This window comes from Sceloporus undulatus, chromosome 2, assembly GCF_019175285.1.
Source record: "Sceloporus undulatus isolate JIND9_A2432 ecotype Alabama chromosome 2, SceUnd_v1.1, whole genome shotgun sequence".
NCBI lineage: Eukaryota > Metazoa > Chordata > Lepidosauria > Squamata > Phrynosomatidae > Sceloporus > Sceloporus undulatus.
The window spans coordinates 99536631-99556285 of record NC_056523.1 but is presented as its reverse complement, the minus strand read 5'-3'; the positions used below and the strand labels follow the sequence as shown (position 1 = coordinate 99556285).

General features: G+C 39.8%; 1 protein-coding gene across 6 annotated transcripts in view; it reads left to right on the top strand.

Moving 5' to 3' along the window:
- Window positions 1-19655, top strand: part of TCF7 (transcription factor 7) — a 161334-nt gene that overhangs the window by 96284 nt on the left and 45395 nt on the right. For all 6 annotated transcript variants that reach the window (XM_042452494.1, XM_042452492.1, XM_042452493.1 and 3 more), the window contains exons 4-5: window positions 9477-9609; window positions 15587-15677. In XM_042452494.1, coding sequence (XP_042308428.1) covers window positions 9477-9609; window positions 15587-15677 — 224 coding nt within the window. The remainder of the gene's footprint in view (window positions 1-9476; window positions 9610-15586; window positions 15678-19655) is intronic.

Here is a 19655-nt window from a genome sequence, read left to right as displayed (position 1 = left end):
AGAGATGGGTAATATGTTTATTTATCTCTCATTCAGGACTTTTTGCCCTCTCCTGTCTTTTCTTTAAAATCTGGGTAAATGTATGACATAGGCTAGTGAAAATTTCATTCTGTTAAGTGTGTTTCAAATTTTCTCTTCCTGACATTGCTGTTGAAATCAACACAGAAAAGGAGTCACACAGTGTAAGTACTGTGATATTTTCTGTCACATTTCAGTCTGGAAATAGATAGTCATATATACCACAGCATTAACAGTTTGCCCACGGTTCTATACAAAATGAACCACAAATTTATTGTTTTTATTTATTAAAATATGTATATGCCACCCTATACCACATGATCTCAGGGCAGTGTACAAATAAAATCAATATAAGAAGATTAAAACAATTAAAAACAATTAAAAACTAAATACGCTAAAACGTATTGAAAACAGGTTAAGAGAGTTTAAAAATTTTAAAGCTATATATTTAAACATTTTGGAGAGAACCAAGCTTCACTGTTGAATAATCACGTTTCTACTTGTGGCTTAAATAAAGCCAGTATTAACACTAGTCAGACTTCCAAGGAGAGGGCATTCCACAGGTGTGGTGCCACAGCTAAAAACACTCTCTCCTATGGGTCCATACTGTGTATTGACCTTACTGGTGGGAGACAGAGGAGGCCCTCCTTCAGCAGGTCTCTGACCATAGGCAAGCAAATATAGGGAGATGTGTTCCTTCAAGAATCAAGGTCACAAGCCATTTAGAACTTTAAATGTCATCACAAGCACCTCAAATTCAGACAAGAAGTGTATTGTCAGTCTGTGCAGTACTTTTAAGACTGGCATTGTATTATTACCATGTGGTATTTGAGTCAGCAATTAAGCTGCTGTTTCTGAGTCATCTTTAAGGCCAGCCCCATGTACAGTATAGAGTAGTCTAATTGGGAAGCTATCAGTCTTTACACTACTCTGGCAAAACAGAAATAAAGTGGTTCATGGACTGTGAGTATTCTGCAAGCTTGAGTTTAGGAAAGTTACATTTTTGGCCTACAGTTCCAAGGATCCCCCAGCCAACAAGGCTCGATGTGTGTAACTTTGTCAGCTAGTGATCTCCACAGTAGCACCAGCAAAAATGTTTTCAAGTGGGATGGCTTGGGGACAGCTCTTGGCATGTCCACTGCATATATGTTGTTGATGACACAGTAAACACTATTAAAATATGAAGAATAGGTACATGCATACAAGACCCATGGCCCATTGCAGCAAGCAACCAATATACATTGTATACCTCCTTGTGGGAGCTTGAGAGGAAATTTCTTGGACCAGAAGAAGAGTTCATCCAGTCCTAATCTCTCTCCCTTTCCAGCAATGGCCAGTCAGATAATCCACTTTTGCATGTTCATACTCAAAAATCTGTTCCAGGCTGTTTCTGCCTTAATCGGGAAACTTATTTTTAATCAGCAACACACAAAGCAGTTGCATTTCAATGGGTATTTTTGGCGGGAAATTCATTTGTAATACTTTTTTTCACAATTTATATTCTTGTGGGTAGATTTTGATACTGCTGTTGTTGAGAACTTTTGTTGGAAAGTTCATGAAGTTCAAACAAAAAAAGTGAGTGACTATGTTCTTGTCCACATCTTAATCCAGGAAGTGCAGAACAGACTAGTTTATAATGGAATTTATGAAAATCAAATTTCTCATTCACTCCCCAAGGCAAATGTGCAAATCTATTTAAATATGTGAACCATCTATAACATTTAATTCACACGGTAATTCTGCTCTTTTCTCAGCCCAGGTTGTGTTGCACATGTGGCATTCCAACAGGCCATCTCCTCATTACACATACAAGCCACAGTTTTTGAATACAGCTGGAAATCTCCATCATGTGGGTGTCATGATGGTATGCAAAATGACAGTGTTAAGCCTGAGATCAGGTGTTTAGGCATTTCATCATATGCCATCCATGCTGGGGGAGGGGGGAAAAAACAGGTGTGTTAATTAGCCCTGGCTGATAGTACAAGAACTGGGCTTTCACATTCTAGAGTCCTGTGGCACAGTGTCTTTGAATGCCCACACTACTTTGGAAGCTGGAATGTCACAGAGTAAGGAGATCACTTAGAATTGTCACAGAAATCAACCCAGTACTCATGAGTACACAACAGCATGTGAGACCCCAAGGCCACTCATACTGAGGGAAAGGTGGAATATCAATTAAGTAATTAGTTATTTTACTAATTATCCACACAAATTAATTAAATTGTAGAGATGTTACTTTTTGGATTATGTCTCCCAGATCCTCCAGTTGCAGTAGCTTGTGACTATGCTAGCTGGCGGTTTCTGGGAGTTGTAGTTCAAAAAGGGTATATTTTTCAAAATTTTTAAATTTTTATTGAAAAAGGGGTATATTTTTCAAACTCTTTTCTGCTTAGAATATCTTATACCATAATATGTATCAAACAGAACTCCAGAAACTGAGATGATCTCAAGAGAGTTCAATGTAGACAAGTCAAACAAACCAGCATAACCGTGGCTCCATGCAGAAATAAAAGTATAGCACATTTGTTACAGAATCATAATAAGGTGCAACATAAATTAAGATGCCCTGGTAATTAGGTTCAAGAGGTTTACTCAGAATGTATCTATGGAGAAAATCTTTTGAAGAGAAAATGTGAGGTAGCCGATGCAGTGCATATGAATGATTAGCACATTTGAAATCATGCCTCAAGCACAAGTTAGCCCACAAACTAGTTCTCTTGCAACTTTTAGGAGATTAACTATTTTTTTAAAAGGAAAGCATGAGGTTTTCTGGGCTACTTATTAATTACTTTTGTTGGTATTGTTGTTGCCACCTTGGCTGACTTAGTTAATTATGCTGTAGATTTTATTTATTTAGGTATTGTTTTAAATGGCCTCGGGAGTTTTGCATATTATAAAAATAATAGTTCTTAACTGAAAATGTAACAGCAGACATATATGGATTAGTAGCCCAAATCTATTTTATATATTGTAAGCATTTCAGTAGCATGCTGGGTAAGTTTCTTAAACAGCATTACAAGCAATGAAGGAAATTGGGTTTTGTTTCATTGTTTTGTTTTTGTATTTTGCCAAATTACATATCAGGCAGACTTAAACCATAAAACTGACAAGAAAATTTCTTAAGTGGGGATGATTGTATATTTTGTATAGTTTGCTTTTACAGGACGTCGTGGTCACTGGTTTGTCAAATGAATGTGTCAGGAGACACTCACCAGAAGAAAGATAATCAACCTAATGCCTGAGCATTTTTACTGGCTGCAGTGATTTTTTTTGAAGCATCCAAAAATATGGCTTTAATTTAGCACCACCAAGGCATTAAGAAACTTCTGTTTTCCGGTTTAGAAATTTATTCTGTCTAGAGAATCAGATCCCTGGCCCAAGCTCAGTACAGGTGATACTAAGTCAGTATTGCTGACTGCTAGCCTCTTTCTGGGGTTTCAGACAGGGACTGAACCTGGGAACTTTGAAGGTCCTACTTCACTAGTTTCATGAGCCTCTAGTACCATGACTATCTCATGCCTTTTTTCTGAGAACACACTTGTGTTATAGCTTGTCTATATAATCTCATCCACTGAAGTATATTATTATCCATTGCTTCTCCAGTTTTAACTCTTTGCTTAGCCTAATTCCTGTGCACATATCTTTTTTTCTAATAGTCAAATGTTCACTTGAATAGGGTGCAGACTGCAACGGTAGAAATTTCTGAGGATCAAGTAACCCCTGAAAAAGGCCAGTTGGTGGTTATACTGAAACACATTGGACTTTTTAAAAACTAAAAGTTTTTGACCACTGTATAGCATGTGGGGCTTTGTCTTTTTTTCAGTGTTCAACTATGAATATGTGCTTTCCAGTTTTTTGTTTTGTACATATCTAAATAGTCACAGATGTAACCCACCAGCTCTGGAGTTGCTGTCTTCAAGAGATCATATAGATGGATGCTGCCCCCCTCCCAAAAGGATTCAAGAAAGTTACTCTTTGGAGCTACAGTATAACCCCCAGCATTCCTCAGTCAACATGGTTATGATGGACGCAGGGTTCTGGGACGTGTAGTTCAAAAAAGTAACTTTTCCAAGTTCTTCAAAAGAACTTTACCCAAAGATTTACTTTTTGATGACAACTAATATAAAATGCAGTGACTTTCTTTGACTGAAAAGCGTAGAAAAATGTATGTTATTTTTCATGCATTTTTGTTAATGTACATGTCTTCCTACATATCTGCTATGATACCTATTTTATTCTGCACTCCTGCCAGTTGGTATAGGAGCAGAAAGATATACAAAAATGCTTGTGAATTTTTCTCTGTATTTTTACTCCCTTCCCCCATCGTTGAAATGAGATAGAATAAACTTGTGTTTCAAAGAGTTAGAAAGCTTTAAAAACTAAGGCAGATGGGTTTGCCCATCTCTACTTAGAATACAGAAGCCAGCAATTACAGTACATGAGGTCAGTGGGCAGGAACTGTCTCTGATGTAAACCTAGTCAAATAAAAATATCATAGAACAATTTCTGTATACATTTTTACCTTGCTTCTGAGATATGAATTGCTTATATTATGGCCTCCTTTTAAAAAGAAAACCCAAACCCTAAATTTCTTCGGAACTACACACAGAATTTACAACACTCTCAGATTTCCCATGCACGCAGCTGTCTTTCCCAGGGCACACACTCACACACCTTTGCAGACCCTGCCAAGATAGAGGTTCACCACAGAAACTGCATACCCACTGTCTGTTATGTCATTTGAAATTTGTGGTTAGAATGGGTGTAGTTTTTATTGACTGTGGTGGTACCTGCTTATCTCTTTGAAAAGGAAATAAAAGAAATTATGTGTCTGGCAAATAACAGAAATGATGTTGCAGGTGTGTGTCCACAAGACCTTTGGGAAGGTGCTAAGCAGTTGAACTAGCAGTTAACCACCTGTAGACTGCCTGAATGCCCATACTTAAGTCACACTGAACTCTTGCAGGGAAACTTTTCTGGAATTAAATCCATAGCAAATTGAGGCACAGCAGCTATGCCATAGCCGAATCTGCCAAGAGAAGATACAGGGTGTGAAACTTACTTTATTGGATGACAAAGCAATACCTGCTTCACTTAGTTAAAGTGGCTGCTTTATGGGTCAGCTGAGGCCAAGCTCAAAAATATTGAAGTGACAGAGTTTGCTGTTTATGCAAGGTCAGAGCCACATAACTTGGTCAACCAAGTTGTGTGCAGGCAAATTGTTAGTAGCACCAAGTGTCTACATTGTCTGTTGGGTGGTAAATGTTTCAGTTGGCATTTTAAAGAAGGTATCCAAGTAGCTGAAACCTAAATCCAAACTAGCATAGGTATTTTGGATAGTTCCTTTGAAGTTCATACTAAAGCCCACAGCAGATTCAGCACTCCATTGACATGGCAGCTGCTAAGCAACACCTACTAGTTAAATATGATCACTTAGCCAGGTCATTATAGCCTTCTCTCTTCACTTCTTGGTTAGACTATTTAAAGCAGAATGTTATTAAACACATGTCAAACCACAATATAGTAATATTGATGATGATGATGATGATGATGATGATGATGATGATGATGATGATGTCCTGCTTTTCCCCAAAATTGGAACTCAAATCAGCTTACAATTTAAAAGAATACAATTAAAAACGTACAAATGTGAGCATTAAAATAGAATTAAAGTGTTACATATTAAAACACATCACTCATTAAAGGCTCATGGAACTCATGTTTATTAATTTACAGCCAGTTCATTCCAAATGTTGAGGGTGGGAGGTTATAAGTATGCATGAAAATTCATATAGATTTTAGCATGCATTCATCCTAATTCATGTATTTTAACAAAATGTTTCCCAAATCTATACATTTTTGGCAACCTGTTTTAATACAGTCAGCCTTCCATATCCCTGGATTTTTTATCCATGAATTCAAACATCCACAATTTAAAAATGTTTTTAAAATATATAAATTCCAAAGAAGTAAACTTTAATTTTACCATTTTATACAAGGGACACTATCTTACTATGCCATGGTATTTAATGAGACTTCAGTATCCACAGATTTTAGTATCCACAGGGAGTCCTGGAACCAGCCCTCAGCGAATACCAAGGGCCCACTGTATAGCACAGTTTGAATTTTATTTCCACTAATATGTGAATAGTAACCACTAGGCATAAATACTTTATTGATCCCCGGCACATGCGGGGAGGGAATTGCCAGTCCCCCACATCAGATGGCTTGAGAGGCACTGTTCTAAAGGACTCAGTGAGAGCCTTTGGATGCTCATCATTTATCTGGGGCGCTCAAGTACTGGAAAGGGGGAAGAAAGAGAAGTTACAGGCATAAATAATGCAACAATAACAAACAAACAATATTACTGTTTTAGCACCAACCCATAGCAAACAACAAAAGGTCCTACAATACAATAAGGCATAATAAAATCTCCATAGTAAGTATAGTCTGTTGCTTGGCTCAATAGTTTCCTGAAGTATCCGTTGCACCTATAGCTTTGCAAAAGCTGCCTTTTTCACAGTGAAACATTGGACTGATTTATGGCTGCCTGAGGCTCTGCCCCCCCCCCCACCTTCAGTAGAGGTTGGGTGCCTTAGTGGTGATAATATTGTTTTCTCTGACCTGTTTCAGTTCACTTGCAGATGGCAAGAGAAAACTAAGTTCAGTTTAGCATCTGAAGAAAAGGACTCTGATCCACAAAAGTTCATGCCAGAATAAATCTGTTTTAAATTGCCATAAGATTCTTTGTTATTTTACTGGGACAGACTGGCATAGCTACTACTTACAAGGAAAAACACCCAGTGATGTCAACCTGCCCATTTCTTTTGTGACACTTTAATGGTGAGTTAGAGCCAGGTTCATCTGTGTAATGGTTTGAACTTTGAACTACGTCTCTGGAGGCCAGAGTTCGAATCCTTGCTCAGCCATGGAAACCAACTGGGTAGCTTTGAGCAAGTCGCACACTCTCAGTCTCAGAAGAAGGCAAAGGCAAACCCCTCTGAAGAAGTTTAGCCCCCCCCAAAAAAAAAACCTGTTGATGGGGTCATCGTAAGGTTGCAATAAATAGGAAATGACTTGAAGACATATAATAAAAAATGGTGAAATATGAGGGTGATGATGGTAAATGACAGCTACATATACCCTGAAATGTGCAGTTAGATCTTTAGACATCATATGTACATTTCATGGAGTAGAAAGTCATATGTAACAGTATCAAGCTGAGTTTCATGGACTGGCTTTTGGATGTTCTTTTCCACATTGAAATAGTATTATACATGAAGCAGCTCTACAACTTTTGGTGTAGAATGATATTTTTGCATCTCACAATGCTTATTGTTTCTCACTGAGTTCTTTTATGAGTGCCTTCTATGTTCTGGAGTGACAAACTTTGAATTTTCTGCTTTTGATGAAGACAGTGTCAATTTAAAGGCAACTATGGGCGAAACTGGGCAAGTATAAAATGGCAGGGATGCTTGAGGCAGTCAGGAAAGCTGGTGTGTACATTTGCCCATTAGCACAAGCACTCCTTTTTCCATCCTTTAGAACAGGTTCCTCTGTGTTTGCTGTGGCTGAAAAGGGTTGACAGTTCACAATCATGCCTTCCGTTCCACTTCTTCCTTTTACGTGGGGGCAACAACAAAAACAGTGGGATTGTTGCCATATATTATCTGATACTCTTTTAGTAAGGACTAAGCCAGCAACTAGATGTTGTGTTCTTATTTTTCACACTTGTCTCTGCCCTCCTCTTTGAACTGAAATTCCTTGAGAGTGGGGGGCTGGCACAGAGGCCCTTATATTACAAGAAGGGGCCCACAGAAGAAAAGGTTTCGGAGGGAATAGTTTGTACCAGTGGGTCCCAAACTGTGGTCCTCGCAGTGTTTTAGACTTCAACTGTCAGGAGCCGCAGACAGCTTGGCCAACAGGAATTCTGGGAGTTAAAGTCTAAAAAACATATAGATGACCAAAGGTTGGGAACCACTGGCTTGAGGAGTCCTGCTTCACATTAGGAAATCATTTATCTATGATTGGACTTGTCAGTCCCAGAACATCTGAGCTTGATGCAGTACACAAGCCAAAGCCACAACAGATTGCTAGTACATCAGATATGACCCACAAAGCGTGGGTTGGAACAAATGTGCCTGTACACTTCCCATGCCGAGCTGTTCTTCAGAGCTTGCAGCAGTGCCATGGGAACTGCATTTCCCCTGGCTTATTCTGTGCTGCTGCATGATTTTTCAAGGGTGAGGCAGACCACATGGGCCTTTCCACGAAGTCAGCATTGCACTAACAGACAAAGAGAGAGAGAGAGAGAACTAATTCTATGAGAAAGTCCTACACAATGACTTTGTCCACATGACTATGAACCTTTGAAGGCTGCCCCAGTTTTGTGGGCTGAAAAGTTTGCATGGAGCCATGGTTATGTGTAAAGAGCACTTCAAGGCCTGTAGCTTGGCAGATGCATGGTGGCTCATCACCAGTATGTACAAGTATGCTTGCTTCTTCCCATTAGCACTCCCAAAATAAATATGCCCCTGTGATGGTAGTATGCTATTTTAGGTGCATTGATGAAGACAAACACTTGACACTGGAGTATCATGCCATACCAACTTGTCTAGATGTTTGCAAGCACTCTCATACCAGAGTACCATGCATTCAGGCTATGACAGAGCAGGGATAGGGAACCTGTGCACTGCACTATTGCCTATAATGTCTATGGGCTGATGGGAGTTACAATATGACAGTGTCTGGACATCCACAAGTTCTCTACCCCTGCACTATGGCATGATAAGTGAACGCATGAATTCCCTTTTCACTAGGCCTATTGCAGTTCATTTATCATCCCCGCTAGCAAAGACAGAACAGGGCATGAATTCAGTATTTGCCACATTATTATAAAAGCTGAAGTGTATTCTTCCATCTGATTCAACTCTAAGCCTTCTGTGATATCTGTTGAATGGTCTTTATGCTGACACTACTGCAGGCAGCAATATTGAAACATACTTAGACCTAACTCCAGTTGCTAGTCTCAGCTAGAGTAGAGCTATATCAGTGGGATTATTGTAAGTATTGACTTTCCATTTAGCAATGGATGTGTCTATTCTAGGTGGGGCTATCAACTGACATTTTAGCCACTGAGGCTGCATCTGCACTGCAGAAATAATCCAGTTTGACACCACTTTAACTGTTATGGTTGAATGATATGGAATCCTGGGAGTTTGTTGTGACATCAGAGTTCTCTGACAGAGAAGGCTAAATGTCTCACAAAATTACAATCCCCAGGATCCCATAGCATTCAGCCATGGCAGTTAAAGTGGTGTCAAACTGGATTGTTTGCAGTGTGGATGCAGCCTGAGAAAGTTATCTTTGGATGCCTTTTTTTGTTTTCTCTCTCCTGGATTGTAAAGTTCAAAGGCTAGAATTCCTCACATCTTATTCCTCTGACTTGTGTTTTTCAGTCCAACAAGGTGCCCGTTGGCCAGCCGTCCCATGGTGTCCATCCACTCACCCCACTCATCCCGTACAGCAATGAGCATTTCAGCCATGGCTCCCATTCACCACACTTGCCAGCTGACATCAATCAGAAACAAGGTAACTGTCATGCTTCTTCTGTGATGCTGGGTGGTCTGGAAGTAATTTTAGAAGAGGCATGGATTGCAAATGTAGGCTGAACATGGGCTTGTGGCCAGTCTAGCATTTAACTATATCAGTGCCTGCAAACATTCGCTCTCCAGTTGTTCTTCATAGCCAAATGGATCCATTTTGCCTACCACTCCAGTTGTCTTCCTGAAAACAACATGTTGGTGCACAAATGCACTTATGCACACAAATGCCCGGACAGACAGACTGAGACAGTTTACAAGTTGGAAACTGAACAGGGTTTTGGGGAGCAGTGAAGCTGCATATGGGGAAAGGGTTAAGTTCTTGCTGCTTTTCTGTTCCAGATGTCTCTCACACGTATACACCAAATCTCTTATTACTTTTTTTTATTTCTTCAAAATGATGGTCTAATATGTGTGGTTGAATGTAATACATAGTCTTCAATGCATGCTTGAATATAATGCATAGTCATACTCAAGCACCCGGAGGAGTAAAAGTTATTCACACAGATAAAACAATGTAGTGAAAGCCAGCTGAACATATCTTGGTTTAGTGGTATTTCTGGTAAAGCACAGACTTTTTTGTTGATAACTTTTAGAATTTTGCAAGCCATTCTGACCCATGGTGAGGGAAGCTTGGGAATTCTGAGAGCTGTTTTCCAAAAAAGGAACTGTGCCAGGCTATGTGCAATTATGATACTACACATAACTCAAATGTCCATTTGTTGCATTACCACAGAGGTGACAACAGTAAGTTAGTAATCAATGAGGAATCATAATTAGGACCTTTTACTTTTTAAATATTTTAGTTTATTTTGTTGCTTTTAAAAGTGAGTGGGCAACCCACATGGCTGCTTTGAAGATTGGAAAAGTGTAGTGTTCTGTGAAATGGTGTTAACTCCTTTCATCACTTTCCTTAATAAACCTTACCTACACCCTCAACAGTCCTGCACACAATCTGTCATTAACTCTGTGATGGGGCAGTGGAAGGAAATCGGGGACCCTTTCACACTAAATAATTATAGCAGTATGCTTTCCTTTTAACTGCCATAGCCACAACCTATGGAATGGATATAAAACTGCAATTTAGAGGAGGAACCTTTAAAATCTTCACCCAGGGAGCTCCTCTGGTGCCAAACCACAGATCCCAGGATTTCATAGGATGCAGCCATGGCTGTTATACTGGAATCATAGTGTTATCTGTGTTTAGCATAAAAGGGCTTTTGGAGTCTGTGTTCCTTGCTCCACCCCAAGGTAATAATAGTTGAGAAGGTGTAGTCATGCTTTCCAAAGTTTTCAGGCAAAGGACAAGGGAAAAGAGTCTCCCACCATGATGTTTCCAAGCAAGTCTGTTTATTAGTTTAAAAATAAAATAAAAACATGGGAGATCATAATCATATGTCTCCTGTTTCTCATCTCATTTGGCCCCTGAATTATCATGTGATTGTTGTGGGCTCAGGGGCAAGTTTTGGTCTTGGTCACACAAGCAGCCATGAAAAATTTGATCTCACAGTGTTAAGGTGTGCCCTTAAGCTGTCTGTCTAGACGAAGCTGGGGCCAAAAGCATTTTCTCTTCTTTTCAGGGGAGTTTTCACAGGCATTTCTTCAAAGATCATTGAAACAAGTGAGAAATATACCCCAGCACTGTTTAGTGTGTTGTGACTGATTTCCTTTCATATGAGTTTATCACACAGGGACCTACATGCTTCCATCCCGAAAATGATTAAAGCGTCCGCATCCCAGAAAAGTGTGCAAATGCACAAATGATTTTCACATGCAGAGCACAATAACACTTTAAAAGCTCATTACTAATGTGATAAAGTGGGTAGAAAGTGCATTTAGTTTTCACACAAATGCGGACAAATCTCCTTAAGGGTTTAGAAATAACTTTTTTGCATATGCACACAGAAGCAGTAGTTACATCACCAGAAGTGACACACAAATATTTCATTTCCAAGTGCATTTACACACATGCACCAGAGAGAAGAGAAAACAGGGAGGAAAGCACTCACTCTTTGCCCCAGAAAGTTTTTCAGAGGAAGGCTGAAGTGTCCAGTTGCAAACTCCCATAAATAACACAAACCACTCACAAACACACATGTGCACATGCCAGTGAGAAGGGAAAATGGGAAGGAAAGCACTCTTTGCCACAGAAGCTGTTTTCAACAGGGCATAACAAAGCCTGGAAGTAAACTCACCCCAAAGAATCATGTGAAATCCGTCAACAAGTAAAATCCCATGAATAAACCACAAATAGCTTTCACATTAGAGCAATTGCTCAAAAAAGCGATATCGTGAATGAAATGGAAATGAATTCACAATATTTTCCCCAAAATGCCCGCTAGCTGGTTCATGCCTCTTTCTTGTCAGGTTCAAAGCCTTTTATAAGAGCATATTTTCAAATAAATGATTCTCCATGTGCATTCACACACCCCTAATATACCACTTGACCTTTTTTCCTGGACATTTGTATCTGCTCCCAGTGAGACATTCCTAAGCAAATATCTCTTGAGAAATATAACAGATGTTTTATATGTAGTATTTCTCCAGCATGGCATAGTGGTTTGAGTGTTGGACTATGACTCTGGATGCCAAGGTTTGAGTCTCAGCTTGGCCATGAAACACACTGGATGATCTTGGGCAAGTCCTGTGTTCTCAGCCTCAAGGGAAGGCAATGGCAAATTTCCTCTGAACAAATCTTGCCAAGAAAACCCCATGATAAACTCGTTTTAGGTTCTCCATAAGTCGGAAACAACTTAAAAGCTCACAACAACAACAACAACAACAACAACAACAACAACAACAATTTCTCCTTCTAACTCTCTGGAGCAGCTTGTTGTTGTTTTGTTTTGTTTTGTAACTGTTGTTGTTGTGTGCCTTCAAGTCATTTCAGACCTATGGCAACCCTAAAGCCATAAGAGTTTTCCTTGCAAGATTTGCTCAGAGGGGCTTTGCATTTGCCTTCATCTGAAACTAAGAGAATGTGACATCCTCAGTGCCACCCAGTGGGTTTCCATGGCTGAGCAGGGATTCAAACCCTGGTTTCCAGCATCATAGTCCAGTGTTCAAACCACAAGACTCTGATTCCCAAATTTTGGGATTTCAGTGTAGTGATTCAGGAGCACCTTAAGGACACACAACAATACCAAATACCCATTTATTTTGCACCCCTCCATCCCAAGCACCTAAGCAGTAAGAAAGCAAAATGCATAGCATGCAGAATACTGCCAAACATTTGCTTGATTCAGAAATGATTATCAGACTGGAAATGTGCTGATATCTTAAGCCCCCAAGAGTATTTTATCATGGTATAATTATTTAATACCTATGCAAATTTTGAGGATGCTTGTCAGGTCTCATGAGATTTTTGTCCTGCTCTCCTCCAGCTGAAAACACTTTCAGCAAATCTAGTCTTTTAAATTGCCTACCAGCTTCCAAAATAAATTGAGCCCAAAAGAACAAAAAATAAAACAAGTTAGAAAGAGTTAACCTACAAGAAATTCTTCTCAGGGCAAATATCCAACTCTTGTCAGGAAGTGGTATGTGGGGAAACTTCAAATCCTGCTGGGCCATTCTGGGAATACAGCAACAAAGCACCTTATATTCAACTGTCCTTGAACATGCCCACAGAAGAGTCCCGTGACTCTCTGAGAGGCTTTGAAAGTGTGTGAGTGTACCTCAGAGACTTGTTTCTAGAATGTAAAGCCATAAAAAAGCCTACCCTGAGGAGGAATGGCTTCTCTGTTGCTCACACTCAGTGAAGTTATGACTGTGACTGATACTGTTGATGATACCCTAGTACAGTATGATTCTCTATCTAAGGCTTTGGGATTCCCACAGACTGAACTCATGCCAAAGTACATTCACGGCATCCTTTATGTGATAAGGCTGCTTGTGTAAGAAAAAGGAAACTTCCTTAATTCATTTTCACAGACTGGAATGTTTAAGAATGGAAGGGAACATTTTCCTGCTTTTTTCCCCCTGCCAGTGAGTAAAATTGGATTGTGGGAATGTTGTTAGCCATTTGCTTCCTATGCTATGGTTTTATTTTTGTGGGAAGACTCCCATAACAGGATATCAGAATTCAAAGATATAGCCGTGTTAGTCTGTAGAGTAAGTATGTAGAGAGATCTTGTAGCACCTTTGAGACTAACAAAAAAAGTTGGTAGCATGGGTTTTCATCATTTTAAGTCTACTTCCTCAGATGCATTTGGATATCACAATGTTCAAAGTCATTCTGAATGGGAAGCACAGATCTAGGACATGTCTCTGGATGTGGCCAGATTGTAACACCTCCTTCCAGATTGTGATGCCTCTTCTCTTTAGATGTAGTTTGGAAAGGAGGCTGGTGTGTTCATCTCTTCTGAATGTTACCACATGGCATGTGTCTTTGGAGTGGATTTTAAAACCAAAACTAGCAAAACACTTCACCTGTTTTTCATTCTCCCACATCATCAAATGACAACATAATCTGAGATCAGGCAAATTACATTTCCAACCCCATGTATGGAAATCAGTTGGTTAACCTGCTGATATTTTCTTTGTACTATAATTATAATACGCTGTAGCCAAGGGTCCGTTAGGGGAATTTTATTATGTTGTTATCTCAAATATTGCAAGAGGGGCTGGCTACAAGAGCCCACCGAGATCGCCCTCCCAATGTGTATACGGAGTAGACCAGGGGATCCCAATAAATAGAGCTGAGACAGACTTCTAGAATTAATAACCAATTTATTTATAATGGGGGAAAACACATACGATTCACTAGCATACACACACACATACAAGGCTCAGGAAAAGCATAGGTTAGCATGGAATAGGATTTTAGGCATCACTGGGGTGATACTTACCAGAATGTAGACTCCCTCCAGGAATCCAAATGGAATATGATGCTGATGGCATGAGGCTCAGCCATGGAATGACTGGCCAGGAATCAGGAGCCAGGAGCCAGGTCAGGGTTCAAGGGGACAGAGCTTCCCCCTGAAGTCCAGACTGGCCCAGTGAACAGGCAAATCTGAGTGTATTTATAGGCAAAATCTTGCTTCTGGCAAAGGTGCTTGATGGTGAGAACAAAGGTGTTTAATTACTTGCTTTTCACCTGGATGTCCCTGTCTGATTGTCTTAGTGGTCTTAAGCTGCTTGGACAACAGACCCTGGGAGGGGGCAAGAGCCTCAGGCAAGACAAATATTTGCTCTTCCTGGTCCTATGATAATCCCTTTTATGCGACTCTCTAGATATGATGATGTGGGTGCCCCTCAAGGGTGTGTGTGCATGTCCTCATGCCTTGCTAGTAATGGAGGACAGGCTGCTAGAGTTCATCTAGGGGTCATTAAGGGTTATCATTTATACCAAAATTTATATGGAGCAGCATGGGTAACAACGCTATATAGTGCACTCAAGGTATTTAATGTGCGCTATTTCTGTAATCCTTTTGACAGTTCGGTGAAGTAGACCAGTGCTTTTATCTTTATGTTGCCAATAAAGTCTTGAGACCATGAATGGTCCAAAGCCATCTTATGAGTTTGCAGCAGAGGTGAAATTGAATCAGGGGCTTCCCAACTCACATTCTTGGCTCCTCCCTATTTCATACAAACATTGGATTTACTCACTCCCTCGCTTTCAGTGTCCCATCTCAACTGACTATGTTGTAGCCTCTTTTTCTTTTTTATATTCTGGGTAATATGAGTATATCACTTCCTATATTCTTCTCCACTATTAGTTCTCATACTGCCTTCCCCACAAGCCAGCTATCTTCCTTCAAAAGAATATTAACAGTTAGTAAAGACTAAGGTTATTTATTTTGGTCATAAACAGAGAGAAAATAGTTGCATTAATACTGGTTATTGAATACTGTTTTGATTTTTTAAAAGAAAACATATTAGGTGTTCTAAAAGATCATTTTATTCATGTTAATGTGTCTTAAAGTTGATAGTTGCTTAGATTTTCTAATGTTCTGATTCTCTGACAGGTGTACACCGCCCTTCTCAAACATCAGATATATCTGGTTTCTATTCCCTCCCTCCTGGTGGGGTTGGACAGATAACCCCTTCTATGGGATGGTAAGTATTTGAGACCTATAACAGAGGAGAGGGGCAAATCCAATAAACTTGTCCAAATTGCATCAATCCTCTTCCAAAAAGGTCTATAATTGTACATATATACTATTCAGCACATATTTCAGGACATCATGAATAATTTTCTGCACTGCTCTGAATGGGGAAAAATCTAATGTTGAGTGAGATGTTGGTTCTCTCTCCTGCTCTCCTACGTTGATCAGGAACTGTGATATTGGAACCTGATTAGAATCCTTTAATGACTGGACCTTATGCTGCCATTCTGAAATGTTCATAGTGAAGAAGCACAAGGTAGAGCATAGAATTTAGATTATTCTCACTAAAACAATAGTATGTATATACACAAATGCACACAGACAATAGCACTACTATACTATCCCATTTATATTAAATTCTGTCTTTAAATATGCAGTTCTGTATAAGGCTTCTCCTTCTTTATCAGAGGTGAATGGTTAATCCAATGTGGGTCTTAATATACATGCAAGATGATAGCTCCAGAATGACAAAAAATAATATTTTTCAACAGCACATTATAACATTATCAGTGAGCTGTGTGGTATATGATGTGTGACTACCTTACATCACATGCTGTTGGCAAGTGGGCTTCCCTCCATGGATGGAAAAAGAACATAAACTGCTTAGTCATAGTAATTATGATGACACACTGAAATCAGTATCTCCCCAAACTGGCTTATTGACTGACTTGTTTCCTATGATTAAGAATGTTTAAAATGGTGTGTGTGTGTGTGTGTGTGTGTGTGTGTGTGTGCGTGTGTGTGCGTGTGTGTGTGTGTACATACTGCATGAAGCTGTGGATGTTTATTTCTTGAATTAACATCTCACCTTCAGTGAGCTGCGGGTGGCATATATTCTCACAACAGCAACCCTTTGAGGTGCATCAGGCTAAAGGGGAGTGGCCCAAGATATTCAAACAAGCCAGTAGACCATTGAGCTAATTTGCAGCCCACTAGCCATGTGGATTTGTCTGCTTGATTTATGTCTTTATCTGTCTTCCTCTTAATTAATTGCTGTGCACAAACAGGAATTTCTGTCACAGCTGGCAAAACTATGTGAAGGTATCTACACTATATAGTTTGATACCAAGTTAAGTGTTGCAGTTCCATCCTATGAAATCCTGGGATTTCTAGTGTGGTAGGGTAGTTGGAATTATCTGCTGCATTTCAGGGGGTGGGGAACTAGAACTGTCTAATAGAGAATTATTAGTACATCCCAAAATTATAAATGTCAGGATTCCATAGGTTAGAGGCATGATAATATAAAGTGGGTTAAAATTGGTATAACTGTATGCTGTAGTTACACACATAGAAATGTCAAGTGCATCACCTAAGGAAGAAGCATTAAAACATATCACAGTGCAGATAACTAAATAATTAATTACAAATGGATGCTTCATGTCAATGGATGCTTCATGCCAAAATAAGATACCCAGGGCTTCAGATTTTATGATTTATATTGTTTGGGGTTTTCTTTTTCTTTTCTTTTCTTTTTTTAATTAATTAATTAATAATTTTATTATTTATATTTCCTGCCTCTCTCTGCAGATCGAGGCGGGATTACAACAATAAAAACAATATTACAACAATAAAAGCTACAATATCATATAAAATACACTCAATAAAACAGTAACACCACTACCAATACTATGCATTGACTAAATCATCATCTGAAATACATACCATTACAAATGGAGGTGGAGCATTTTTTTTTAACTGTCTTATAACAGATTGAGTGGATATGCCTGCTGGTAGAGATCCATCTTAAGTGCCTTCTTAAAGGCATCTAAGGTGGCAATGAGATGGATCTCCTCCGGCAAGCCATTCCACAATTTAGGGGCTATGGCAGTGAATGCCCTGTGGGAAGTTGTTGTTAACCTGGTGTTTACATACTCTAATAAGTTCTTCCTGGTTGTTCTGAGAGTGCGGGGCGGATTTTGTAGGGAGAGGCGTTCCCGTCAGGAACTCAGGCCCAAGCCATGTAGGGCTTTAAAGGTAATAACCAACACTTTGTACTGCGCCCGGAAGCTGAGCGGCGTCCAATGAAGACATTTTAATACTGGTGTTATATGGTCTGACCTAGATGTTCCAGTGACCAATCTGGCTGCTGCATTTTGCACCATTTGAAGCTTCTGAACTTGGTACAAAGGTAGCGGCATGTAGAGCACATTACAGAAATCTAAACGAGAGATTTATGGCTTCTGTCCTAAACTTGCGGCATTCTAAGTGATGATTAACTACTCATATAGTGAAAAGGGTCATTTATTGAGGACAAGAGGAACTGTGGATCCAAAAATAGAAAGAATAGAAAGAGAAGTAGTATGCCACATGTACAACCTACTTTTGCAAAGGAAAGCTTAAGTGGAGATGGCAGAAGGCAGGGGAGCAATTTGTTTCTTGATTTGATGATAATGGCTTACTTCTTTCATTTGTTTCTGGACTGTATAATAATGAGAAAGATCAGATCAAATATTATACCTAAATGAAAGTTTGGGTCAGTCTTCCTCAGACAGGTACCTTCTGTATAGGACTACAACTCCTATCATTCCCAGCCAGCATGGCCAGTGGCCAATGTCTGAAGGATCAAAGGTTGAGGAAGACTGCCTTGGATCATGGATCAGAAGATAGATTCTTTCCTACAGGCAGTACAAAGAATTTCTTCATTTAAAAAAAATCAGTGTCTATTTCCCTCAAACCCACTTAGATGTCCAATGTTTTGATTTCAGCAAGCCTAGTGCCCCAGTCTAGGCTTAAGCCTATGTTGTTATTGTTGTCCCATTGATATCCTGGTTTGTCTTCCAGTGAGTTTTAGGCAGCCTATGTGACTCTATTCCTCCCTATTTTATCCTCACAGCAACCCTTTGAGATGGGTCAGGCTGACAATGAGAGAGAGAGAGAGAGAGAGAGAGAGAGAGAGAGAGAGAGAGACTGGTCCAAGGTCAAATAGTGAGTTTCATGGCTCAGTGAGTGCCAGAGCCTGGTTCTCCCAAGTCCCCTATTGTCTCTTTAACCTCCACATCCCTCTGACTCCCATGGACTACACACCGGTTTTGAAAATGACTTGTAAATTAGAGCTTGGAAGAGATGCTTTGATCATACTGGCTGGGGGATTTGGAGAGCTGTTGTCCAAAAAAAAAAAAAGTTTTCCAAGTTTTGTATCTAGTGTGCCAAACAGAGAAAACTACTTCTAGATTGCGTTGGCTGACATACTCAGACATAAGTCAGTCTTAACCTCTTTTTGATAGAATCAGAGGCTGGACTTCTCTTCCTCACTCTGCTTCCACCAAAGCCCATTTTAATGTATAGCTGCTGCAGCCCAGGCATGGCCTATTCTGTGCCTGGTGAAGTGCAGGTACAGGGATCAAAGAAGCATCTGGCTATGTTGCTGTAGCTAGATGTGAAAAGATTACATCATCTGCTGAGGCTTCTGGAAGATTCCAGTGCACCTCAGAAAATGTAATCGCTTTGTACTTGGCTACCAAGAGCCAGCATGGAGTGAGAGCCAGCATGTTGTAGTGCTTTGAGTGTTGGACTGCCACTGTGGGGACCAGAGTTTGATTCCCAGTTCAGCCATGCAAGCTACTGTGTGATCTTGGGCAAGTCACATGTTCTTATCCTCAGGGGAAGGCAATGGCAAACCTCCTCTGAACAAATCTTGCCAAGAAAACCCCATGATATGTTCACCTTAGGCTCACCATAAGTCAGAAATGACTTGAAGGCACACAACAACAGGAACATAGCCAGACTCTTCTCTGATCCCTCACAACTCTCACCAGGCAGAGAATGGCCAGTGAAGGCAAAAGTGATGCTGTGATTGATTCTGGAATCAGTGAAAGGCCAACTGTAACATAGTCCTGAATGCAGAACTACTACAATATGCTGGAGTGTTTAGGATTACAGCTATAAATTGTCTAAGCACAGGTTTGACATATGTATATTTTTGTTTCCA